Here is a 27901-nt window from a genome sequence, read left to right as displayed (position 1 = left end):
ATTCATGTAAAGTATGCGTGTATTTTACCATTGAATTACATCTCTAACCTGGTGGCTGGGGATAGTTTAGTTTTATTTTGTTTTTTGAGATAGAGTCTCACTGTGTAGCTCTAACTGGCCTGAGATATTTAAGTTTGAATATTCCTTACCAAAATTTCTCAAGATTAAATAATATCTCTTACAAAAATAGAAATCCATGACAGCTTGCTGGTACTATGATTTTCTGTTTTCTTTCTGTTGTTAGCTTAATTTTAAGTACATCTATGAAAGAAATTCCTGAAATACCATGACTCCCTTCCTCACACCAAGTTTTCTTAGTGCTGGGACCATATTTTGCTATTCATCTTTGAATTACCTAAACCTAAATTTTCATTTGGCAGCTGCGGGCTGCAGGGAAGGCAAGTGCATTAGCACATGCTTTTAGTTAGATGATCAAATAGACATCTCTTAGGACCTTAGCAGATGTGCAACCTTAGGTTAGTTACCTAATCTACTATTTCTTTGAAGCACACATCAAGTTTTGTCTTTGACTTTGTATAAACTAATGACATGTTTAACAATCTGGATAACTGCCTAATACTTTGTTGGCTTCTATAGTTACCTGAGTATGGTGCATTATTTCCAAGTATTTTGCATAAGAATAAGGAATATAAATATTTTTGCCATGTTTACTTAGTTGTGTTTTGTGCTTCTTGTTCAGTTTTCTTGTCCATTTTGTCCTTTACTACACATATATGCTGACCATATAGGAAATGACACTTGTTTGTTTTACCCCTATATAGAGATGGCGTTCTGTTCGAATCATTTGCATTTTGCCTTTATGTTTTTGACTGAAGAATACACTTAATTACATGTACAGCCATCTAACATAGAAAAGTGGCTGTGTTCAAATGAAGCAATGAGAGGGTAATGTAAACATGATGGTAATTGTCATATCTCTTAAAACACACCACACTCAATTCCGGATGAGTTTAGGTTTTATTCTGAGTGGTAAGTACTAAAGTGTTTTTTAGAAGAAAAGGGCTAGATTCTCATGATCTATAAGGACAATGAACACTAATTAGAATAAAAATAAAGGCTTTATCAGATTATAATGCTGAACTAATGAAGGGTCACAGAGTAGAAGATATTTGCAGTACCTATATCCAACAAAAAAATAATGCCTGGAATAGATCAGTGGTTGAAATTACCCCCCCCCCCCCAAAAAAAGCACAAGACATTCACAAAAGAGGTCATTAAAATGGCCGACAGTTGAATAAAAAGACAGTCACCTTCTATACATCCCAGGGAAATTGAGACTCCACTGCAGTCCACACATACACACACACTAAAATGGCTAATGAAGCACAGTTTTGTACTAAGCATTGGTGAAAGAGAAGCAGGCAACTAGTCCTCCTCATACACTGCTTATAGGACTAAAAATCAGTACCACTGCTTGGAACATTCCCTTTTTCTGTAGAGACTGTTTCTGGGTTGCCTTGGCCGGTCCCACATTAGGAATCCTCCTATCAAATCTTCTCTGAGTGCTGGACATAGAGTGTGCCACTGTACTAATAGTCTTGCCTTCCGACTGAGCATCGTGTGCCTGTCACAAAGACCTCGTATACTAAATGAAATGAAATTCCTGCGAAAGATGGATAAGTTACAGCATTATTTACTGACATAAACACAATGTAGCAATGGGGATGATCTACATCTATATGCAAAACTTTATGAAACTTACCCCTATACTGTTGAGGGGGAATCCTCTAAGACAAACCATGTTCCACAATTTATATAAAGTTCAAAACCAGGAAAGAATATCAGTTTGGGAAAATACTGGCTAGATATGGTCATTAGTAGGTCACACTATTTCTAAAAAATAACCAAGTTGTACATTCATATGGTTTTTTTTTTTAAATTTAGTAGAATATTATAAAAGGTACTATTTTGAGATCTCTTCATGTTGGATCTTTGAGATTTAGATGTTGGATCTTTGAGATTTAGATTACTCTTTAACTATGGAATAAATGATCGACAGATCATAGTATGTATATTACTTATAGGTGGGTTTTCACTTTTCAAGTTGCAGATAATATCATTGTATGAGAGTTTGTGGTAATTGGATCTAGGGTCTCATGCATACTAATACTGATTATATATTCTAAAACTTTTTGTCCAAACTTTATGAAGAGAAGGGTGCCTCTAGGCGGTGGCATTCTGTGGTCTGTGCTTATCTCCAACACTGCCAAATGACATCAGCATCCTCCAGATGGCCACATATTTACTGGCTCACCAGCAGTGTGGGCATTCTTACTGCTTTGTATTCATACTGCTAATGCTCATTTTATGTGTATAACATAGCATTCCGATATTTCAGTTTGTATTTTCTGTGTGCATTTGCTCATGAGTCTTTTTTCATTTTTAAATTTTAGAATGTGTCCATTTCTATTGCATATTTTATGTTGATCAGTTTTATGTTTTTCTTGACTTCTGTGCAGTTGTCTTTAATTGTCAAACTGAGGAAGATTCTTCCCCTTGGTGACTAATGTTAACTAGGAGTTTAGCTATTTTAGGTTGAATAATGCCGTCTTCTCAGAATTTTTTTTTAACCTGTTCTTGCTTGCCAGCCATTACTCTTAACTCAACTTTACTCAAACATTCCTGTCCTCCCGGGAGATAAGAGGTTGATGATTGATGCTAAGGGAAGGGAATAAGTAAGAAATGCAGCAATACATGAACTAAAAAACGGATAGTTTTATAAAATTGAAATAACCATGCTTATTAAAGTATTGAAAATATTCTTGAGCCTATTTTATTTTTTTATTTAGAAATTCATCTTAGACTTTGTACAAGCAGAGATCAACTTTAATATTGTCATTGCTGCAGCTTTACGTGCTGAGCTGTGTATGTGAAATTCTAGCAGAGCCTCTGAATGCTTGAGGGGGGTTCTGTGCTTCTTTTAAGAGCCCTAAAGTAACAATTGAAATGTCTTCAGCCAGTCTCTTTGATTAGTGCATTTAAAAGTAAATTTGTGTATTTACTTCTTATTTATGTGACTGTGTGTGAAATCTCACACCTAGATTCCTGAAATTAAATTGGGTCTTTTGTCAATTCTACCTTGGTTTAAAACTCAAATTTCCTTACTGACTTAATAATTCCTTACATTTTTTATTCCTATTTAGAAAATGTGAAATTGCACTCATCTAAAGACTGTACTAGCAGACTGTACTTTAAGACTATACTAGGGATAGCGATCAGTCAGGGTTTTTGTTTGTCTTAAGATTTGTTCTAAAACCATTTTTGTTTGTGTGGATGTTTTGCCTGAATGTAACTCTCTGTTCTTTGTACATGACTGTACATGTGTAGTGTGCCCTTGAAGGTCAGAAGGATCTGTGAAACGTGAGGTACAAACAGTTGTGAATTGCCATGTGGGTACTGGGAATCAAATCTAGGTCCTTTGAAAGAGCAACCAGTGCTTTTAACCTCTGAGTCAGCTCTCTAGCCCCCTTAAGATTTATTTTTGTTTTTATGGGAGTGTGGGGTGTGTAGTGGTGTATGCCAAAGGAGGCCAAAGGTGTTGGATCCTCTGAGACCGGAATTAGGAGTAGCTGTAAGTACTCCCTGATATGAAATGTGGGTCCTCTGCCAGTACATACTTATATATCATAATTTTTTTATTGGATTATTTTTTGTATTTATATCCCCTTTCTCACAGAGAGAGCCATTTATAATAATACATATTTTGTCTTTCAGTTTAAGACTATTTAGTAAAATAGTATGTGTTATTAGATATATCTGAAGCTTTTACTTGTAAAACTTGTTTTTTGATGTGATAAGAGACTTAGTATGGTTTTGTTGTGTTTTTAAAGTTGCTTTAAAAAGTAGTATGTGTGGCTGGAGAAATGGCTCCCAGGTTAAAGTTCATTCTTGCAGAGAACCAAGGTTGGATTCCCAGTCCCCCTAGACAGATCACAACCATCTGTAATTCTAGTTGTAGGCTTCGATGGGTTCCAGGCAGGCATGTGGTATACAGACAATATATACAGCAACACACCCACCCCACACATATACATAACATAATTTTTGAAAAGCTTAACTTATTTTTCCCATTACTTTCAGCTCCATTTACCTCTTAATTCACCTTTGCCTGGAAGTGAACTGACCAAGGAGCCTTTTCGCTGGGATCAGAGACTGTTTGCTTTAGTGCTGCGGCTGCCTGGCACTGTGTCAGTAGAATCCGAGCAGTTGACAGGTGTGCCTTTGGATGACTCTGCTATCACACCCATGTGTGAAGTGACAGGAGGTACGTCTTTGCTAAAAGTAACTCAGAGGCTTAAAACAATTTATCTGAATGTGCTAAAGTGTGCGTTTCACAATTTGCATGTTTATGTTTGTTAAACAACATTGACATACCTGTAGTTTTAAAATTGCACGTGTTAATGATGGGTGTGTGGTCTTGATAAGTGCTGTATTTCATGAATGTTAGTTTTTATGCCCACATAGCAAATGGTGGTAGTTGAGGTTGTTAGACCAACTTTGCTGTCTGAAGATCACTAGTGATTTAGCTGGGGTGGTGGCATACTTCTTTAATCCCACACTGAGCACACAGAGCTTGGTTTGAGTCCAGACCGGCTAGAGCTGGTTACATAATGTATCTCTGTCTCACAATAGAAATGTTGTGCACGACCATTAATTAATTGGTTAAAAATATTATCTAGCTTTGATCTTGATATAAAATAAAATTGTCAAAGATTTATATGGAGATTAGAAAAAATGAATTAACAAATCATTTTACAAAAAAATTTACCAATCTGAAATTAGTTGAAGAGAAAAAGCAACTTTTTCTCTACTTTATAAACTGAACCTTATTCTGTTTAATGTTCCTCCTATGATTATTTTTAGGTTCAATTTCATCCCTTGTAATGTTTGATAATTTCTACCAAAGCATAAAAATCTGTAGAATGGGTCGTTTTAACTGAGGAAATAAAGTATGTATATTGCACACCTTCAAGTCAAGAGGTTGGCTTATTCTCAACTATTTAGGGACACATGGATGCGTGCACGCACGCAGGGCAGGCCACCCTCCATATAACAGACCTAGCATATGAGTGAAACAGTGAAGAGTCAGAGAATTTCTAAGTTGGGGCAAAGTTAAATTTATTTAATGTAGGAAAACCTGTAAGGAAGTTTTCATAGGATGCCTTTATGTTTTGAGTGGGATATGTGTTGGATACCTTTAGTTTGCTTTAATCCCCAAAGTACCTTCCCCTGGTGTGCATCAGTGACTGGAGCCCTGTAGCTCATTTCTCCAACTCAGGACAAATGAAGCATCTGGGAGTCGTCCTTGTTTTTCCTGTGCATCAGAGAACCTCTCGTCATCTCCAGATCTGGCAGACTAGACACACTAACGTGTTATGGTTTCTTACTGGTCTTGCTGCTTCCCTTTTCCACCATACTGTACTGTCTCATTGAAAAGCCAGTCTGTAAGAAACAATCAGTATTAGGCCTGTCTCTAAATCAATCAGTCTTCCTCGTGTAGGCTCCCAGCAAATGCTTTTGCAGGCATCCAGTATGTCTTCTTCTCTACGACTCTTTCTCTTTCCAGATCTTCTTGTGGGTAGTTCTGTTTTTCAGGTTCCTGATTCAGGTGTCACCCTCAAAAGAAACTTACCAAAATATATTCATTCTCAACTTTATTCCTACTATCTATATATTAAATAAATGTAAATAATTGAAATTCTGTGATAACTGCCAGGAGGGCAGTTGAATGATTATTATCTCCTGTGTACTTGTACTTACCATCTTTTTTGTTAAGTAAGAATAAGAGTTTTGGGGAGTAACTGCTAGATGTGTGTATGTATATCTGTTAAAGATATTGACTAACAGCTGGAAATAGTAGTGCCTTATAAAGGTGGATACTTTTTCTTTTTGTGATTTCCTTAACCCAGGGTTTCTATGCTCCATTTACCTTACCTGTAGTTAGAATAAGAATTGTATAATTGTATACTCATCTACAGTGAGACTGTTGGTTGGAAATAATAATTTTTATTTATTCTTCTTTAAATTGGGAAATACCAACCACTTAATTCTATTAATACACACACATACACACACACACACCCCAAACCCTACTGTAGTCCTTATGGGAGTTCGACTTTTTACAGCTAACTAGTTTACCTTATTCTTTTTATCTCAGGCCGGTCATACTCTGTATGTTCTCCAAGAATGCTTAATCAGTGTCTGGAATCCTTGGTGCAGAAAGTACAAAGTGGGGTGGTAATAAACTTTGAAAAGGCAGGACCAGATCCTTCCCCTGCCGAAGGTATTGTATTGTTCTTACAGATATTTTGAATTTGATTTATGAATTGTTGGCCTTGCCCATCCCCCTTTGTGAGTTTGTTATGTGTGTGTTCGTCTTAAGATCCACAAGGCCAGCTGGGTGTGGTAATGTACACCTTAAATCCAAGCATTTGGGAGGTAGGCCTCTGTGCTTGAGACCAGCAAGACAGGCAGGGCTACATAGAGATCCTAACTCAAAATAAAATAAAAATAAATTAACAAGGCCAGTTGTCATGGTTACACATTTGCTATTGGTACAGAAGTGGAAGATAAAGGAAAATCACATTGAAAATGAGTAGATTTTCCTAGCTAGCAAACCGCAGTCTAGCTAACACAGCAGTCATGACATCCTCCCACTTAAGAAGCAGGAAAGCCCATAGTCAACAAGCATGGGGTTTCTGTTGTTGTTGTTGAGTAATAATGGATGTGATTTAGTGGTTTTTTTCTCTAATGTATTTTCTTTGTCCTAACTTCTTTGCTATAGATGGACAGCCAGATATATCAAGACCTTTTGGATCTCAGCCTTGGCATAGCTGTCACAAACTCATATATGTCAGGCCAAATCCTAAAACTGGGGTTCCTATAGGCCATTGGCCTGTTCCAGAGTCTTTTTGGCCGGATCAGAATTCTCCCACACTAGTAAGTACCCAAGCAACCATGACTAATTACTAATGACCATTTCGACAATGATGTTGTTTATGGAGCCCCTGGATTTTAAGAGAAGGTCCTGCTTGCAGCTCAGGCTTTGTTGAACTAACTAGGTAACGCAAGCTGGCCTGGAGTATGAAGTGAATTAAGTCCAATTGTTATTTAAATTAAATGTGGCTCATTCACAGAAATTAGACAAATATATAATGTGCTTATCATAATAAGCCCTTCTTTTTTTTTTTTTTTTTTTTTTTTGGTTCTTTTTTTTGGAGCTGGGGACTGAACCCAGGGCCTTGCGCTTCCTAGGTAAGCGCTCTACCACTGAGCTAAATCCCCAGCCCATAATAAGCCATTCTTTGCTTTCACATATGGTCTTACGAAGCAGCAGAAAGAGGTATCTTGTTTCCCTTGAAATTTAATACTAGCTTACCATTTTGTTGCTTATATTTGGATACTAAATTGTAAATGCAGGAAGATTTCTTTATTTGGATTTTAAATGTAATGTAGCATGAGGGTTTATCCTTGGTACAATTTGAAATTTAAATGAAGGTATAGAATACTTGTGATAGTTTCTGATTCAGTAAATATTATTTGGAGGTTTCTACCTCCCCTTAGATCATTTAGTTCCCAAATAAAAGACACAAAAATCTCTTTATATTTATAATACACCTTAAAGCAATAGATATCAGCTCTCTATGCTATTTTGTGTCCTTCCTTGTCTGTAACCCCAAGATAGCACTTTCCATGTTCTGCCTCGGCCACTTCTGCTCCAGCAGGCTGTCCCTCGTAGCCAGTGCTCATGGTCCACCCACTCCATGATAACTTCTTCCTTCTTCCTCCTCTCTCTTGTCCTTCCTCCTTCTGAGACCCCAAACCTGGGAACCTGCTCCCCAGCCCAGGTTTAGGTATCTTTATTAACCCATCGTGGGTAACTTGGGGGGCAAGGTTTACACAACAAAAACTAGCAACAAGCCGTCCCAGACCAACCTCCTAAAGGCCTGTCTATAGGCTCTGAGGTCGTAGACTTAGAAACGCACGCTCACTTGCACTCCTTTACCTTTCACAGCTTTAGTTGTTATATCGTATCTTGAGCTTGTGGGGATATTTCTCATTTTACCTACATGAATTGTTTTTATGATGGTTGTTGGGTGACCATGGGACATAGTCAGTATTCTTTATAGTAGAATACATTTAAACAAAATCATATCCATTCAGACTTGTTTAATCTATTTTTTCTGATGAATTTTCTAGGGCATGCTTCTAGGGCATGACACTAATAATATTACTCTTAGAAGTTGGTTCTGTTGCAGAGTTTTGAGTAATTATTATTCATGTTGAAGTAAGCCACTTGTACTTTTTTTTAAACTATAGACATGTATGATTTTCTTAAGTTTTATTTTGAGATATGAACTTCAAGTTTACATCTATTAATAAGTCTTTTTCCATCCTTAGATGTAGTGGCACATGAAAGTAAAAGTTTAAAGTTTCATTGTGTTGCCTTGTTTATTCTTTTTTTTAATTTTCCTTATTAAATGTATGTAATTTTTTGGTTTGCTCTTATAAACAAGCTTTCCATTTCTTTGATATTTATTTCTTTTTTCCTAGATTTTTAAAAATTTTTCCATATCTTTATAAAGGATCTTTGTTGACTTCACATACTGTATTGACACTGATGACAGTATCTATAGTATTTCATGGAAAGTGAGAAAAAGTAGGGAAGTGAAAAATAATAAAGTGCATTTAGAGCACGGGGGTGTAGCTAGACTGCTGTTCAATAAATAAAACTAGAAGACTGTTAGAAACCAAACTCCTTGTGGTTTAAAATGCAGAGTTTAGGGACCGTAAGGTGTTCCTATTCACATTCAGAGTGCATTTGAGGTCGGCTTCAAGGAGTCACTACTACAGGAAGGTAACTTGGTGCACACTAGGAGGGGTGAGTCGGAAGCGCAGGTGGGTTGCCTGCAGGGCTAGTAATAGGATTCATTTAAGAGGCACTAAAATGTTTTTCCTAAAATGATGGAAGAGAACGATCCTAAGAAATAGTACTTTAAAATTTGTTAGTTGAAGGCTATTAGCAGGGTAGTGACATTTCTACAAATTATATATTTGCTACTGAAGTTAAGTGATTTTTCTATTAACTGAACCTCTTGATCATGACTCTTGTCTTCAAAAATTGTTTTAAACACTCATTTAAAGTTAAGATATTTGGGTGAAATATTTTTATACCCCCCATTCACACATGCATTTACACACCACACACACACACACACACACACACACACTCACTCACTCACTCTTAAACAAAATGCAGCTAGGCAAGAATATACTTATTATCGTGACCAGTCACTGTCTGTGGGCAGATTCTCAGACATACATATTGTGGAGCACAGTTTGCTAACTATAATGGAAGGCAGGCAGGCCCCAGGTAATGTCAGGAAATGGGACCTAACTGCTTGGTGTGTGTTTTGAGTATATACATTGGGAAGGGGTACTAGAAAACTCTCCCAGAGTTTGATTCCTAGCAACTCACTCATTCTCTAGACTTTTTTAGTTTTAAGAGAGAAAATAATGAAGTAGTCCATAAAACACAGGAACAAGAAAGATGATGACCTATTGGTGCAATGGCACATGGGTAGCATGGCTGGAGCATGGAGTCGCGAGGATGCTGAGGACACCAGTGAGGAATGCCTTAAAGACCAAAGCTGAGGCTTTTATTTGAAATTAAAGATGCAAACCCCTCCCCCCTTGTGATTGGTTGCTACTTTAACTGCATAAATTCAAGTAGGGAACTATAAGAAATGACAACAGGATTATTGGAGTAGAGTACCTAGTAGGAAGACTAGTTAAAAAGCAGTTGTGTATAGATCTGAGTTAAAATGGTAAGAAAGATTAATTGCTGAAATTGGTGATTTAATATTGTCAGAAAGAAGGTAGCATCAGATAGTACTGAGCATGTGCCCCATTCCTGTGTTCTTGCACTGTTGTTTCATCTAAGTCTTTGACAGTTAAAATGGTGAGGTCATTAGAAAAGAACTTGTGGTTTGGAGACAATTTAGATACAATGTATGTGAAGGCTGTGTAAGAGTCAGATTATGTCTAGTAGATAGCTGTAGACAGAAATGAAATAGTTTTGATTCTTAAAGTATTGTGCTTTTTATGCCTCTGGGACAAGAATCTTCTAAAATAAAGTGTTAGGTATCTTATACCAGAGAAATAACCAGCCACAGGAATCCATTGGGAAATACAGAAAGAAAACTAACTTAAAAATAAGGTTTATGTCTTTTATTAGATATCCATTATTTATATCTTTTTATATCCACAGTTTGTAAATAGTGTCTGATTATTACCTATGAAGATATTAATAAAGGAATGTGATTAGCTTGGAAGTTACTACTCTTTATAAGTAATTGCCACAAATGAGGTCTAGTGGGCTTTTGTACATTTCTTCTTTCTTAGATATGAAAATAATAAATTCCTTTTAGTTCTAAATTAGTTGAATTTTTTATTCTAAAATTTACATTTATTTTGCAAATACTGATTTTAAATAGATTTTTATTGTATGAATTTTTTTTTCTTTTTTGGTAATTTACATAATTTAAACATTTTTTTCCAAGCTTAATGGTATTTCTAGTAAATCAAACTTACTAAAAAGACTGAAGAAGTAAGCTTTGATAAGAGAAAGGTACTTGAGATGTGTTGATTCCTGGTATTTTGTATAAATAGTAATAAGATTTTCCCCTCTAGCCACCTCGTACATCTCATCCTGTAGTGAAGTTTTCCTGTACAGACTGTGAGCCAATGGTTATTGACAAATTGCCTTTTGACAAATATGAGTTGGAACCTTCACCACTGACTCAGTTTATTCTAGAAAGGAAATCTCCTCAAACATGTTGGCAGGTAAGCCGAAAAACCTGTAGTGAAGAAAATGTATAAGTGATGTTTCTGACAGAGCTAAACTGGGGACTAGAGACATGGGTCAGTCAGTAATGTGTTTGTTGTAAGAGCACACAGACCTCATAGTCCAAATTTCAGATACCTAGATCCTGTGTAAAAAGCCAGGTACAACAGCCCATCTCTGTGTGGGGAAGGATATAGGAAGACCCGGGATTCACTGGATAGTCTGGCTGAACTGGAGAACTCCGGGTTAAGTAAGAGGCTGTGTCAAAAGATAAGACAGAGTACAACTGAGGAGACACTTGGTGTTGGCCTCTGGCTTCCACACGCCTGCATGTACATGCATGTGCATAGGCACACAAGCTAAACTGAGTCTGTAGTTTGCATATCATTCACTGCAGGTTTATTGAATATGAATTTTAACCTTCCTTTTTACCAGGTGTATGTGAGCAATAGTGCAAAGTATAATGAACTCGGTCATCCCTTTGGTTACTTGAAAGCTAGTACAGCACTGACCTGTGTCAACTTATTTGTGATGCCTTACAATTACCCAGTCCTCCTTCCTCTCTTAGGTAAGTCATTCTTGCCGTATGCTCTTACAGAAAGTTAAGAAATAGCCCTGGCTGATTGCTAAAAATTAGTGAGAATGCTAAACCTACTTGAGGACATTTTAATAATAATCTGCTTGCGTTTGTGATAAATTGAAAGTTGATGTAAAATCCTTATATTTTACAAACAGGTACTACTATATTTAACTTGTAAAATTAAATATTCTAACTTTATACAAGTAAAATTTTTACTCAGTGATGCTTTCTGAGGTAGACTTTCTGTTTAGTGCAGAAAATATGCTCTTATTCATAAAAATCTGAATACATTTCTAAGAATTTATGTACTCTTCATTTTGAGAACAGTTTTGTGTGAGTATGTACGCGTGGAAGCAACAGGTCATTCTCAGGCACTGTTCTCAGAAGCCGTTCACTCACTGGTTGTCACTCATTGGTTGTTGGTTGTTTAAATTAGTGTGAGAACATGTGTTTATGTGACCATGTACTCATATGTGCTGTGGCACATGTTTGGTGGTCAAAGGATCACTTGTGAGAGTTGTTCTTGCCTTCTACTGTGGGAGCCTGAGCTTGAGCTTAGGTTTAGGTTAGCAGGCTTGACGGATGGCCAGTACCTTTGCCTGCTTGGCCGTAGCTGGCCACACCATGAATCTCTTATGGGACCTGGGGCTTGCTGCTAGCTGGCCGTGAGCCCTGGAGGTCTGTTTATCTTTTCTGCTCTGAGATTATGGGCATGTATAGTTTTTTTCATTTTTGCCAGTAATTAATACTTGTATCAACTGAGCTGTGTCCCCAATCCTGGAAACTACTTAAAATATATGAGAAAGTCTAGGGTCTAGTTTTAGTTTCAAGATGGCTGTCATTTTTGAGCAGTACTGAGAAACATTCCTTCTATAAACCATCAGATTTAAAAGTTGTAGTAAAGACATTAGTAGTTACATTTTTATAGGAACTCTTGTATACTGTGCATACTTGATTTTTCTAGCAGTACATATGATTTTTTCCTTGTGTATTTTCTGTTGCTGCTTCATTATTATGTATTCTTTTTTAGACCATAACAGCCTTTCACCTTTAAAATCGAGTTACAAACAAAATCCGCTAGAGCCCACTTTACTACTCTTAATTTTGTTAAGATTTTCTGGTGTTAAGTGCCTTACCAGTAACAAAGTAGACTTGAGAGAGGAGCTTTGACTAGAGTTAAGAACAATGAGTGATGCTACTCTATTGACTGTTCTAGATGACTTGTTCAAAGTGCACAAAGCAAAACCAACACTGAAATGGAGACAGTCATTTGAAAGTTATTTGAAGACAATGCCTCCCTACTATCTTGGGGTAAGAATAATATTGTTAAAATAGATCTTGACACATAGCTTATTGCCAGTATTATAACCTTTTACTCATCCCTATAAATAACCTGAAAATCGAATGTACAGATAACATATAATGAGTGTAATTACAGATTTTAGTGGTTTGTAGACTAATAGTGGTTGTGAGATTATGTGAATATTATATGGCCAAGGCCAGGTACTGTCATAATCATTATGCGTGTATTAACAGTGTTTAGTCTTTAAAGTCTCTCTGTAAGGTAGAAATGACTTGTTTCTGCCTCAAAGATGAAGTCAGGAACTGAAAGTATGTGGTCATTTCTAATTCTAGTCTTCTTTTGATGCAAGAATTTTATACCTCTGTCCAGAACTAATCTTTATAAGCGGTCCCTATATCATTAGATTAATAGCTTGATTTTATGGTTGTAAAAGTTAAGTTTCTTTGAAAGTCTAACACAGGGTACTTGTGGTGTTAGAGAGTAAGGAAGGAAGGAACTGGTAGATATGTTGACTCTGTTACCTTCAGCAACCTTTTTTAGACTTACCCAGAGCTTCATAAGTGTTACATAAATATGAGCTCTGGGTTTTGATTCCAGGACTCAGCAGAGCTTATGTACTTTCCATGCCATCGAGTTGTTTTCTGTCTTTATCTCTTCTACATGTATTAGGTGTGTCTGTGGATGATATGTTACTGTATAAAGTGACTCTAAAGTAATCCCTCCTTCCTACTGAAGATTGTTGCTGTTATATATGGGTTTAAATTTTTGACTATTCTTATTCTCCTGTGTCATCTCTGCAGTCTCATTCACAGCCTGTTTGCTGTGTTATTGGGGAGGGAGGGGCCTTATGGTCCATGTGTTTATCTGAGCTTCCCCAGTCAGTTAAGGTCCCTGAACTTCTGAGCCTTGTAAATTTCATGAGCTTCTAAGACTTCTTTAAATATCTTATTTATTTATCTGCTTGTTTGTTTAGTGGTGATGATAGATGAAAAGCTCAGTTAGTGATAGTAATAGTGACAGTCAGAACCTATCGAATGCTTACTGCATGCAAATGGTTTTCATAAGTGCTTTCCTGGTATTAAGTCACGTAATATCGTAACTTGTTAAAGATAGATGTCCTTTCCTCCTCCTAAAAGTAAGAGCTAACTCAGGACACATTCTGTCACTAGCTCAGATTGTGTGTCTAGCTGCTTTCCCCAGGTACTACTCAGACTGGCCCCACAGTTTGCCTGTGTTCTGTCTTCCAAATGAGTATCTCTCCATGGTACTGAGCACTTCAAGACTTGATTCTTACTGCCCTGGAATAAATTATTATGCCTCTAATTCATATTAAGTACCTTAAATTGATTTTCATGGCACTGATTAAACATTCTCCTAAAGTCCAAATGATACTACTGTATTGTTGTATTGTATTCCTTTTAAGGCAAAGAATGCAAGTTGGGGTGAAGGTGTTTAAAAGTTACTATGTAGAACATTTTTCAACACACTTGATGTTGAATGCTATTTCCTTTTCTCTAGCCTCTGAAGAAAGCTGTTAGAATGATGGGCGCACCTAATCTGATAGCAGACAGTATGGAGTATGGACTCAGCTACAGTGTCATTTCATACCTCAAAAAGTTGAGTCAGCAGGTAATGTCAGAAAGTAGAAGTGAGCATTAGGGATTTGACTATTAGCTAACATTTTTAATAGTCTCTTTTTATTGCTGTGGTACTTGGGTCAAACCCAGGGTTTCTCATATGGTAGGCAGTTTGCCACCAAGTTATTATCCCTAGCCAACCTTTTCATTTTGAGGGAAGTTAATCCACGTCAGACTTGAATTTGACTGTCTTCCTGCCTTAGTCTTTTGAGTAGCTGGTATTACAAGTGTGCTAAGACTACAAACAAGTTCTTGTTGATTCTACATTTTTACAATTTCTTATTTATGAATATGGCTTAACATCCTATATATGATTTTTTTTGTTTTTTTTTTCAAGATTTTAATTTAGAAAGATGTTTTCCTTAGGGGGGAAAAATACCATTCTTTGTGTTTTAAATCTGTATGTATTTTCTTTCAAACCCAGAAGCTTCTTTGGAACTGTTTGTAAAACTATGGGATTTTTATTATTCTGGCTCTAAGTTCTATTAAGATACTGTGACTATCAAGCAGAGGCAGTTTACTCCAAATCATGAATGTCTTTTTAAGTTTTCTAGTACTTTAGACCTCTCTCTGCAATTTAAAAGGAATCAAAATATGGCTAAAGTTTGCTGCCTCTGTACATGTGTATGCAGTTCTGTGCTGAAGTGTCTTCAGGTGTTTGTTGTATTATTTCCTGTTGCTTCTGAATGGGGAATGTTTTATGAAACAAACTTCATGGTTTATGTATGGTGGGTATTAATAAAGTAACTTGAAGGAATATTTATCTAGTTGCAAAAGTTTGAGTTGTATTATTTTAACTGATAAGGTATTGTTATTAAGGTATGTTTTTTGGCTTACCTATAATTAATGTAAGCTATGATTACTTGATTTAAAATTTTTAAATTCAATAAATAATTTGTGGAAGAGCATAGTCACTAGCATCTGATTTATGAATGTGTAGATTGTATTGAAACGGTTTTTGTTTCTTTTTACTTTAGGCCAAAATAGAATCTGATAGAGTCATCGGATCCGTAGGCAAAAAAGTAGTGCAGGAAACTGGAATTAAAGTCCGAAGCCGGTCACATGGGTTGTCAATGGCGCATAGGAAAGGTTTTCAAGTGCTGCAGGGTATTTCGGAGGATGTTCCCCACAGGTTGCTAGACCTTAATATGAAGGAGTACACTGGGTTCCAGGTTGCTTTACTAAATAAGGTAACAGTCAGTTTAACATTGCTTTAGTTGTGCTGTATTCTGTTAGAGCAAGTTACAGTTTATATTAACAATTTGTCTAGGCTTCAAAAGACCCATTTTTATATGGCTGTAGAATGATACTTATATTATCACTGAACCATTGAGTTTTAGAGTTAAAACAGACATTGTATATGTATGTGAATGAATGAATTGATAATGAAAATAAAGGCTTAAAGATTGCTTAAAATTACAGAGCTGATATTAGAATTCACAACACTAAAGACCTTAAGATGCTTTATAACTTATTATTAAAATTATTTTCTTTTCAGCAACTTTTCTGTAGATGGAAATATAAAGGGTCTGGGATAGCTGAACCAGTTTTAGAAAAGGAATAAAGTTTGGAGAACTTCACCCACGTGATTTAGAACTGAAAAACTGCTGTAATTACATCAAAGTGATTGTGGTTAAATCAGAGGAGAGGTGGAATGGAATAGGGCAGGTTCTCACACAGTCACTTAACAGAGGTGCTGTGATAATCAAAATGGGGAAAAGCCTGCTAAGAGGAGCTACAGCAGTGGATATCCCTTCACAGCATAATCACCTCAGATTATTTGAAGTAATGATAAACATAAGAATTAAACCTTAAGCATACAGAATAAAAAAGAAAAAGTCTTCATTGTGGTTAAAGCCAGTGAATATTTTTTTTGTAGTATAACACAAATTCAAAAAGAGCGCAACCCCAAAGAGTTGGTAAATTGAACCTTTTTAAGATTAAATATCCGCTCTTAGTGAACTGGTGTAATTTGCGATGTAGTTAAATAGTAGACTGATTGCCTAACATCTGAGAGTCCCTGGTTTAACTCTCAGTACTATATATATTAAAAAGAAGAAGAAGGAAAGAAAACCAAGGTAGGCAAGGTACAGGTCAGAGAAGTGCAGAACTCGTGATAGAAGACTGCTATCAAGAGAATTGGCATCTGGACTGTGGACGTGTTCTAAGCTAGCTGTGATGATGTCAGCCAGCTATAAACTCACACTCTGGTCATCAGGCCACGTGCTTAGGTGTCAGAGTGGTGTTCAGAACCTCCTAGAGTTTAGAGAAAGGCTTTGTTAATTGATTTGCTTCCCTTATTCAGAACATCTTAAAACTTAAAGGTTGATGTGAAATTATTTTGTTGAGCTTACCATAAAATCGCTGTCATTTGGCCCTAAACTGGTGTAGTTAATATTATATCATGTGTCTTTGTTTTCTTTTGCTCTTTCAAAGCTGCCTAGTTAGCTTAGATATTTTATATTTCATTTCTGGGTCATGCTTCAGGCTAAAGAGATCTTAAATTCTGTTTAGAAATATTTAATTCTTGGATGTGTTTGTGTAGGATTTAAAGCCTCAGACCTTTAGAAATGCTTATGATATACCAAGACGGAATCTTCTGGATCATTTAACAAGAATGAGGTCTAACCTTTTAAAGAGCACCCGCAAATTTCTTAAAGGCCAGGATGAAGGTTAGAGTATGATTTTAAATATTATTTCTGTTTTTAAAATAACTTTTCTTTATAATTTGTAAGGGGATGGTAATATACACTGTATAGGCTTATAATATTCTCATTGTTAATTCAAACAAATGTAAAAGAATCATTCACACATATACATTTACATAATTAAAATTAAAAATGTTTTCAAAGGGTAATTTACTACTTATTTTCTACTTTACTTCTTCCTGTCACTGTTGACCACAAATCTTCAGACACGTGGACACCTACAGTCATTTTCGTGGGCTGTGTTAGCATCTGATGGTTTGACTCTGGGTGACCATTTCATGACACATTCTGCTACTTCCTTGTTTCTTTGGCATCTGTTGTAAATCACATCATTAACTCTTGCTATGACTAAAGCCACTGCACTTGTATATTCTTGTACTAGTTTCACTCTACTATTTTCTAAAAATTGTACTTTACCTAGAAGATAGAATTAGTACTTTAAATTTCACTTTTGAAGAATTCAAAGCTGTTGCATTTATACATGCTCTATACTAACTTCCAAAATGGGGATGGTATTCATATATGGGATTGCTAGCGTCATTATTAGAGACAGTAATTTTTGTTGTTGATATATTCTCTCTGAAAAGATCAAGTGCACAGTGTACCTATAGCACAAATGGGGAATTACCAGGAATACCTCAAGCAAGTACCTTCTCCATTGAGAGAGCTTGATCCTGATCAGCCTCGAAGGTTGCATACGTTTGGCAATCCCTTTAAACTGGATAAAAAGGTAACTCTGAAATGTTCTATGATAAAATTTGTTGGGTAGCTGTTGTCAATATAGCTTAAATTATTTTGGGGGAAGAATATCTAATTATATTATTAATATTAAAGTATTTAACTTATCAATTAAAGAATTGAGGTTAGTTATAACACTTAAGAGTTGGGTCGAGGAGCTTGGGGGATGGCTTAGTGGGTTAAGTGCTTGCCGCGTAAGCATGAGAAACTGAGTTCAAGTCTTCAGAGCCCATATAAAAAGCCACACACAGGAGCACTCATTTATAATCCATGCCCTCTGGTGGGTTGGGAGGTAAGACAGTTGACTCCCAGAAGCTAGTGAGCCAGCTAGCCTAGCATGCACAGTGGCGAGTAAGAGACCCTGCCTCAGACAAGGTAGAAGGTGAAGACTTACGCCAGAGCTTGTCCTCTAACCTCCACATGCGCTGTATGGCATGTCCATATCCACACTGACAGGAATGTCCCCCTCTACCCCCAGCACACAGACAAACTGCATAGAAATTCAAGAAAATGGCATTTTCTCTGTTAGCAGGGAGTAGAAAGGTAGATAGATATCAGAGGCTATGAGGAGGATGAAGAAGGGGGGGGGGACATAAGGATTAAAGGGTACTAAGTCCCAGGTTCAGGAATAAGTTTAGTGAGCTCCCGACAACATTGCTATTCTAGTTAATAATAATGTGTTATGTATTTCAAAGTTGCTAAAAGAACATATTTCCAACATCTTTAACCCCTTCAAAGTTGATAATGTATTAGCCATGTTAATTACATTGAATCCTTTTTTTTTTTTTAAGTTTTTTTTTAACTTACATGCGCATGTGAACCTGTGAGGTATTCTCAATGTGTAGAGGAGCTTTGGGGCTAAAGGAGTGCTCTGGGTCTCCTACAACTGCATTCTTAGTGTTTGTAAACTGTCCTGTGGGGGCTGGGAACAGAACTTGGTGGGTTAAGAGCAGTAAGTGCTCTTAGCTTCTGAGCCCATAATTAATTTTTTTCTTCGTTTTTTAAATCTGTGAATTGTGTGTTTGTGTGCACATGTGCACTCATGCCATGGCATGCACGTGGAATCAGAGGGCAGAGTTTTGTGGAGTCCGTTCTGGCTCTCTCCCACCTTTCTTGTGATCCAGGCTTTGAACTCAGGTCACCCGAAGCACCTTCACCTGCTCTCCCACCTTGCCCGCCCTTGATTAACCCTTTCTACACATTATGCATAGATCAAGCTGTCACGTTGTATACTATAAATATGTAGTTATTCATCAGTTAAAATAAATGGTGGCCATTTATTAAAAAATTATTTATAAATCCAAGAACACTTTATATCTGTTAATAGGGTATGATGATAGATGAAGCAGATGAGTTTGTGGCTGGACCTCAGAATAAACACAAGCGGCCTGGAGAGCCAAGCATGCAAGGGATCCCGAAAAGGCGCCGGTGTGCCTCTCCACTCTTGAGAGGCCGAAGGCAGAGCCCTGCTGTGAACAGTCACATCGGAGGGAAAGGACCACCTGCACCCATGACGCAAGCACAGCCAGGTCTTATTAAACCCCTTCCTCTGCATAAAGGTAGCACTTTGGGCCTTTCAAATACTACTTGCTATTTTGGGGTTCCTAAGGGAAGAGATTTTTATAATAGAAACAAAAAGATTGTTCAGCAGAGTCCAGTGAGTATTTATTGTGAATTGGTATGTAGTAACTTCGATGTCTTTTTGATGAACATTTTATAAATTCGTACTTTGCCATGTTCTAAAATGATATTAGCAAATCTTCAAATATTTCGAAAAATGGTTTTGGTAGAAATATTGTCACTAACAGATAAAATAAATGCTTTTCAGTTCAGTAAAACTCCACAAATATTAAATGCATCTTATACATGCTACAGATGTGAGCAAGGCTGTAGTCATTTTTGTCTGCACACAGTAGGCAAGGAAAGAAAGTCATTCATCAATTACAGGTGTGATAAATGTTAGAGAGTGTATTCTAGAAATATTTGACAGGGAGAATGTCTGGATGAGGGGGAATTAAAGCTTTCCTGTGCTTAAACAGTCTAAAAAGAGTATGCATAGAAATACATAAGGAGAAAGGTATTAAGACCTGAAAGAATTCTATTACTGTATTGGTATTGGGGGCATATTTAGTAAGAAGAGAATGGAAAGACAGAATTCAAATCAGGGGTGGCCTTTGAACCTTTTATAAAGATTGTGTATTTTATTCCAAGGATGATGAGAAACCATTGAATAGTTTAATAGAGGTAGTAACCTAGTTAGTTAGCATTTTATGTATGGGAATCTAAGAAACTTAATAAGTCAATGTTTTTATTAATTGCACATAGTGATCTCACTGGCTTATTATATAACATCTTAAATGGAGAGAAACCCAGTATTATGTACCATTTGATGGAATTGTACACTACTCTTCTTCTCTTAAATACCCTTGACTCTTCTCCTCTGCCCTGTGTTGAATATCGGTGTGACCAAGCCTCTGGATCCAGTAATTGCATGGGAAATAAAAGAGACAGCAAAACAGGCTAAATAACAAAAGAGGGATATAGTCAGAAAATTTAGTTTATAGGGAAAAAAAATTTGCTGTGGGTTTTTTTCTTTTCTTTTTTTGTTACTGAAAAACATAACAAAAAGAGAGATGCAGAAAGGTTTTATAGAGTCAGAGGACAATGCATGCACCTCACTTGGACCCAGAATCAAATAAGATTAAACCTTCAAACACAAAATGTTCAAATAGCTGAGGGGTGTCAATACTGACTGGATAGTTGATACTGTTCTGTAAGTGTTGTGCATCCATAGGGCCTGCTTAGTGAATGCACACGGTTTGACCTGACAGCGTGTCTTGAGAAACAGTAGGCAGGTTGGGAAAGGCAGTAAGTGAGAGTTTAATAGTGTGTTGATGGTTTCAAACGATTTAGAAAACAGACCATGCAAATTAGAAACATCTTTTGGTCTCTGGCTGTCTTAACTACCACCAATACTTTTTTTGTGTGGAATAAAGAACAGAAAGCTTTTTCCAAAAAAATGAGAAAGAAGGATGGAGATGAAAAACTAGTTTTGAGTTAAGCTGTAAAGCTAAACTAGTGAGTAATCCACGATGATGAAAATGGTGGTTTTGCTTGCGAGTGTTTAAATACTGGCATCGTGGACCTAGTATATAGAAAGGTTAAAATAAAGATGGGAGAGGCCATTATCTCCACCAAGAAGGCAAAAGGAAATGAAATGACCCAGCTCGCTAATGAAAGAATGCTGTTTCTGTTGAACAAAATGAGTGTGGGTACAAATTGATTAGGTATAAGGGTGTGGAAGAGAGTCCTCATCCAGGGCTTTGCATCTCCCATAAACAGGAAGTAGGTGTACTGCCGAGATAGAGAGGATGACTGGAAAAGTTAGAGCTTGGAAGAGAATGAAGGAAATCTGTGGGGAGGGAGAAGGCATGTAATAGGCTTGCTTGCTAAGTAGTGCAAGATCCAAACCTAGATGGTAATTGAGACTACAGTGGTAGATCTGGCTCCTATTTTTCCAGCGCTTATCATCACTCCAATTAAATGCCTACGGCTAACAGACAGTGTAAACTGGCCATTAAGTCTGGTGTTTTACTTGATAGATACCATAGTGTGGGGTGTTAGAACTATATCATTGGAACTTTGGTAAAAGTGACCTAGCATGGGATTAAGCCTCATAAAGAAGAAAGTGTATGTATTACAAGAGCTTTATTATTAGAAAAAAGTAGAGGAGTTATAGAGTAAATGTTCATCTCTATTAAAGACAGGGAGCTGGAATATTGCGAAAGGATGCCCCTGCGTCTCCTGGGTTGTAGGTGCGGAAGGTGAAGTGGGAGTAGGAAGTTCTTTGAGGTCAGATATTTGGTAGATGACACTTGCATAGACATTGGTGCTATAGAACTTAGTCACACTGGAGCATGCTGAGGATTACCTGGAGTCCTTGTTAAATTTGTTATCATGCAAATCAAGACTGGGACACAAAGGAAGCATTGGAGAGGCTCTCCTGAGGCTGACTCCACATTGAGTTGTAAGAATCCCCTAGAATATCAGGAGGGGCTTAAGAATGAGTGTACAGTGAAGGAGGTGGCAGATGCATGTGCACTGATCTCAGGATGAAGATGGTGATGAAGGGATTGGGTAAGTGACAGGGTTGCTCGAAAGTGCATGAGACCTTTTTTTTTTTTAAGAATTAAATATGAGAGATTTTAAAATTACATTTAAGAGGTGGAAGAATCAGTAACTGTCTCACTTTTACACTCATGAAGAAGCAATTTGTACTCCATGTTTGAAAAGAAGGGCAGTGGTTTGTTTTATTTTTTAAATAGGAGAGCTTGCTTTTCATTAAAGCAGAACTTATTGTGATTTTTAGCTTTAACCTTAGACAAAGGCTAAGAAACAGTTGTGGAGAATTATCAGTAAAGAAATGTTTACAAACCATGGGGTAGGTAGAATTTAGAAAGTATGATGGAGGGAGATGGGAGAAGTAGAAACCAGGTAGTAGAAACATTGAGATACAGAACCCGAGGGCTTTAGCTGGTGCTCTGGAGGCTGGTGAACAAGTCTTACTTAGGAGTCATGTCTAAGAATCTTATATTTATTGGCAAGCTAGTAAACTTTTGGGTCTACCAGTCTAATGAGCTGAAGTGAGCACCAGATTACTTTGCATGGCTATGGGCTGAAAGGATAGATAGAAGACAGTGTGTTCCGAAATGTGCACTATTTGGTGTTCTTTGCAGAATCTTGAGCAATAAACACCATTCAGCATTTACTTTTCTCTAAAGAGTAACAGGTTTCTAAAGACAGAAGTAGGCTTAAGATGAGGTAGGTAGGACTCTTAAGCAAAAAATAACAATGACAATTTTAGTGGTGTATGTACTGAAAACTTGTTTAATAACATTGCTAAAATAAGGCAGAAAAACAGGCTAAAATTGGCTCTGTTATAAATGTCTTAAGTTTAAATTTTAGTTATTTGTAGTAATTGTGTTTCTTTAGCATTTCTATTCTATACTTTAATACCAGAGCTCACTTTTTGTTCCATTTCTTTGGTTTCATTTCAGAAGCCACTAATGATTCAGTAGTAGACGATGTGGTTGAAAATCATGTTGCCGACCAACTTTCATCAGACATGACAACAAATGCTATGGATACTGAATTTTTAACCTCTCCAGCCAATCTTTTGGAACCATCAACTAATCATACAGAGGCCCTTGGTCATGAACATTTAGGAAACAATGACCTCACTGTTGGTGGATTTTTAGAAAATCATGAGGAGTCAAGAAGTAAAGAACAAAGTGCTGAAGAGAATATACCAGCATCTTCACTCAACAAAGGAAAGAAATTGATGCATTGTAGAAGCCATGAAGAGGTCAACACTGAACTAAAAGCACAAATAATGAAAGAGATCCGAAAACCAGGAAGAAGTATGTATAGAGACAACACTTGTTACTTTGTCTTCAGTTAGGCAAAAACAAGTCAAATTCAGTAAAAGCATACATATTATTCTAGGTTATTCATTAAGGTTTAATTTCATATTCAGCTGGAAAGCACTAAAATAACCTTGGTACTCGAGGTACTCCAGTATGGGCGGTAGACAGCAGGATGCCTGTCTAAAGACTCCGTAGATGCAGCGCGTGTATGTAGTGATGTATGCATGTATGCATGTGACAGGGACCCAGAATCTGACTGTTCTAACTAGGAATTGAAATTTTATAATGGCTGACCCAAACAGATAGGGAGATACCTTTATAGCCCAAATTCAGTTCTCAACAATGTCCTGTGTGTGTGTGTAACGTTCCTCTCTACTCCCTGTCACCATGAATGAATTATGACACTAACCTAGATCATGTGCTTAGGCCCAAACCAGAGTCATTAAGGCTGTCACAAGAGTGCAAGGGAACTGTCTTGGTTACAAGAATTGTGAGTAGTATTGGCATCCATTCAGAATATAGCGGACACGGCTGTGCTAGTAAGAAAGTGGAAGGGCCTTCAGCAAAAAACAAAACAACAGAAAAACCAAGTGCTTGGAAGCTTTTATTTTTGGCGATACATACTTTCATGCACATAGATGTTAACAGTGGTCTGTGAAAGCTTTGAAGAGTGGTAATATTTTTATGTAAAATATTTTTCTATATAGCCAGTTAATTGTTTTTCCTTCTCTTTTTTTTTAAGAATATGAAAGAATCTTCACTTTACTGAAGCATGTGCAAGGCAGTTTACAAACAAGGCTAATATTTTTACAAAATGTCATTAAGGAAGCATCCAGGTAAAGAAACTTGCTTGTTGATAAATAATAATGAAATAATTTTTGGTTTGCATATGTGATTGTTTGTTAAGGCAGTTGGGTATATACTTACATGCATTTGATTCATTGAAATGTGTGGAACTTTTTTCTTCTATTTTTCCTCTTTTAAGCTAATTTAAAGTTGTTTGCCGAAATAGGCGCATAAGTCCTTGAGAAATTATGGACCTTTTCCCTGGTAAATTATTATATTCTTTTAAATTCTTGATTTTTTTTTTCTTCTCCATTGCTTTTTAGTGATGCTGTAAATCTTTAATTTCTTTCACTTTTCTACATTGATAATGATTGAGTGATTAGAAATAACCTGAAAAAGTAATAGTTGAATGCAGTCAATTTTTACATGAGAAGATAAGTAATCAAAGGGGTTGGTTCAATATCCCAGTATTATGTGCCTCGCTGTGTGAACTGATTCAGTATTGTAAAATGTAGCAATGAAGACAATGAATTGGTAAGCATAGTTGTATAACCTTTCAGATAATTACATTTTTTTCTTTCAGGACTTAAGTTTTAATATTATGACAAAACGTATTGCTTATATGATCATCTGAGTGTAAACATAGCCACCCACTAACTGTTTCTCTGTCTTTTCCTTGCTACCCATGAAGGCTTTAGATCAGCAGTTCTCAGCCTCTAGGTCATGACCGTTTTGGGGTTATGTAGAACAGCCCTTTGGTAGCAGTTGCCCAAGACTGTTATAACAGTAGCAAAGCTACAGTTAGGATAGCAATGAAAACAGTTTTATGGTTGGGGGTTACGACAACATAAGGAACTGTATTAAAGGATTGCATCATTAGGAAGGTTGAGAACCACTGCTTTAGACAGAAAGGACTTTTGTGTGGTGTTTCTTTTTGGAGTGGCTTGGGCACAGTCTACTTGGAATGCTGAAGATAATGCTGTATGTTTCATAGGTTGAAGTATTTAAGTTATTCTGCTGTTAATGAAAAGTCTGCCTTTTGTTCACCTCAAAGCATCCCTTGAATTTTTTAGTATTGTTGTTCATTTTTGAGACAGCATCTTCCCACATACCCCAGGCTAACCTCGATCTTAGGTTTCTTCCGCTTTAGTCTTCCAAATGCTGGGATTGTAGGCATGTGCCCACACACTAGTGCATCTTGGATCTAGTCGTGTTCCTTGCACATGCCTTTCTGCCACCTTTGCTGTAAACTTTGGTATCTGTTTGCATCATTTTATAAGTAAGAAAGTAGTGGAAATAGAATGTCCAGAAATATTCTCAAAAGCATCAGTGATGTTAATGATTTTGTGTGTAATTTTAATCTACCTATATTTGTTACTGAGAAACATTTTGTGCGTGATACTTGATTTCCAGGCCTTCAAATGATAGTAGAACACTGATTTTTGTAAATGCTACTATCAATTTTTTATTTTCATTTTGTAGGGACTTTTGAAAATTTGAAAAAGGACTAGATGATACTACAGTAACTGTTTTACAATTCAACTTTACTATAATGCTTAGAATTCTTGTGTATATTTTTATTTTTCCTTTTTCTTTTTTAGTGGTAGGAAGAATAACCATTCTGTCCTGTTCCTAAGATGAGTTCTTTTAAGGAAAAACTCTAATTCAGTTCTGGTTTGAACAGTAATTTACAAACTTTTCATTAGATTCGTACAACTTTATTTTGTGTGTTTCACACACATGTGGAGGTCAGGCTAGCTTTCAGAAGTCATGCTCTCCTTTTATATAAGTTAAGAGGACGTTATGGTTGGTCAAGGTTGTCTATAACCTCGTTATCTTCTGAGTTATTTTGCTAGTCCCCAACAGATATTTTATTTTTTAAAGTTTCTTTTTTGAGAGTCTAATATCATGATATCATTTCCTTCTTTCCTTTTCTCTTCAGAACCTCTTATCTATCCCACTCTTGCTTTCAAATCTATAGCCTATTAACTTTTGTTTACATTATATATATTCCTAAATATATAACTATAATCTGCTTGATCTTTATAATGTTACCTGAAAACATACACATTCATAGGTAGGTAGGGGTGTGTGTGCGTGCATGCATGCATGTTTTCAGGGCAGACCATTTGGTATTGGATAACTAGTTGCTGTGTCCTTCCTGGAGCAAGACTTATTTCTTCTGCTCTCAGCATTCCTTAGGAGTTCTGTGTTGGGGCTGAGACCTTCCGAGTCTCCATCCACTTTAGCATGTGTCTTTTAGTATTGTCCCTGGTCAGCTCATGGTTAGGTAGTTGTCAACAGATTGTATGTGTTGGTTTTCATTTTTTAAAATTAATTGTTTTATTTATGTTTCAGACGTTGCCCCTCCTCTAGTCCCCCCACTGCAGTTGTTCTTCCCATCCCCCCCTTCCCTTTGGTTTTCTTTTTCATTGTACTTTAAAACAAATGATTCTTTCCCAGAGCTAGCATTCGCTTTGAAACATGCTAGTATGTACTGTCCATTAATAGGAGATTAAGAATGCTCATATTTTTCTCACACAGATTTAAGAAGCGAATGCTGATAGAGCAACTGGAGAACTTCTTGGATGAAATTCATCGGAGAGCCAATCAGATCAACCATATTAATAGCAACTAAAGAAAATAGAACGCGGCCACTTATTTCATTATCTTCTCCAAATACAAAGTAAATACAAGACTGTCGTAATCTTGTATTCATTCTTTGACATGCATTGTTGGCTATTTGAAATACTAAAAACATTCTACAGTTCCTTTCCATCATTTTACAGTGACCTTTTCATTTTAGCTTATTTTTGTAAAGTGAAAAGTATCACTAAATTTTTTTCTTTTTTTTTCCTCTTTTTTTTTTTAACAAACTAAAACTGTTCTTCAGATCCTCTGCTTGTCATTGGCTCTTGCGTGTCAGTTTCCCTCAGGTTATATTTTCTTAAACCAACCTTTAAAATTGTCAGCTCTGTTAAGGTTGAACTTTGCCAAAAAAAAAAAAAAAAAAATTAAAAACAAGTTACTTTGTAATTTTTGGGGAAAAAAGCACATACATTAAAAACTAGGTAATGTTTTGTATATACAGTTATTTTGGATATATTATTGTAAGTTGTACAAATGTATTTTGAAGAATATTTAAGAAAAGCACTTTTGTTATTCCATCAATAAATGCTCTATTTTACTCTTGTGTGGTTTAGGAAATAATCACATTTAAAGTAACTACTTAAAAACATTCTAAAACAATGGAATTCTAAAGGCCTTGCTTTTTAGCATTAAAACAATACACACCTTATTATTTGTTAAACTAATGTAATTATGTGTTACGTAGCCTGCACTGTCTTTTTAACTATGCGTTCCTAGTTTTTGTTGGCCATGCCAATATACTCCACTCTTGCCTGGATAATGGTAATACCTCAGTCTGTGGCAGATAGACAGATGGGCATTTTAAAAAACAATTTTAAAAATAGATGAGTTGGGGCATTATTGGTTTCTTAACAACTTTCAATCTCTCTTACAGGATTTAGATGACACTCAAGTCTAGCCATTAGTTAGGGTGTGGTAGCTTTAGGTTACATCATATTTGGAAATGCCTAGTATGCCATAATTTGACCCATGGCTTGCTTACCTGACTTTGTAACATGGTTCAGAGAGCATCTCTTGGTTCTGCTCTCTGATTCTTAACTTATTTAGAAGCTAACTGGAGAGGAAACAGACTTAAGATGACTGTAGTCCTTTTCCCCCTTATTTGCACAGGATGAGGATATCTGGCACTTAACATTCTCCATCCTCACAGGGCTCCATCTTTATTTACTAAGGATGTGACCCTGTATCCTGACTCATGCACATATTC

General features: G+C 36.5%; 1 protein-coding gene across 17 annotated transcripts in view; it reads left to right on the top strand.

The window, feature by feature from the left end:
* Ints6 (integrator complex subunit 6) overlaps positions 1-27901 on the top strand; it is a 140478-nt gene that overhangs the window by 87381 nt on the left and 25196 nt on the right. For 6 of the 17 annotated variants that reach the window (XM_087586163.1, XM_087586170.1, XM_087586162.1 and 3 more), the window contains 14 exons: positions 4102-4285; positions 6179-6304; positions 6806-6960; positions 10714-10866; positions 11303-11435; positions 12664-12758; positions 14269-14379; positions 15365-15577; positions 16933-17059; positions 17683-17825; positions 19161-19362; positions 22891-23253; positions 24002-24095; positions 26590-27232. In XM_087586163.1, the coding sequence (XP_087442289.1) occupies positions 4102-4285; positions 6179-6304; positions 6806-6960; positions 10714-10866; positions 11303-11435; positions 12664-12758; positions 14269-14379; positions 15365-15577; positions 16933-17059; positions 17683-17825; positions 19161-19362; positions 22891-23253; positions 24002-24095; positions 26590-26683 (2193 nt within the window). In that variant the 3' untranslated portion in view covers positions 26684-27232. Of the gene's footprint in view, positions 1-4101; positions 4286-6178; positions 6305-6805; positions 6961-10713; positions 10867-11302; positions 11436-12663; positions 12759-14268; positions 14380-15364; positions 15578-16932; positions 17060-17682; positions 17826-19160; positions 19393-22890; positions 23254-24001; positions 24096-26589; positions 27851-27901 lie in introns of those variants that run through there. The other 11 variants (XR_015638098.1, XM_087586172.1, XM_087586167.1 and 8 more) reach the window with 4 other exon arrangements.

The sequence above is a fragment of the Rattus norvegicus genome, chromosome 15 (assembly GCF_021556685.1).
Source record: "Rattus norvegicus strain SHRSP/BbbUtx chromosome 15, alternate assembly SHRSP_T2T, whole genome shotgun sequence".
NCBI lineage: Eukaryota > Metazoa > Chordata > Mammalia > Rodentia > Muridae > Rattus > Rattus norvegicus.
This window is presented reverse-complemented; position numbering and strand designations above follow the sequence as displayed.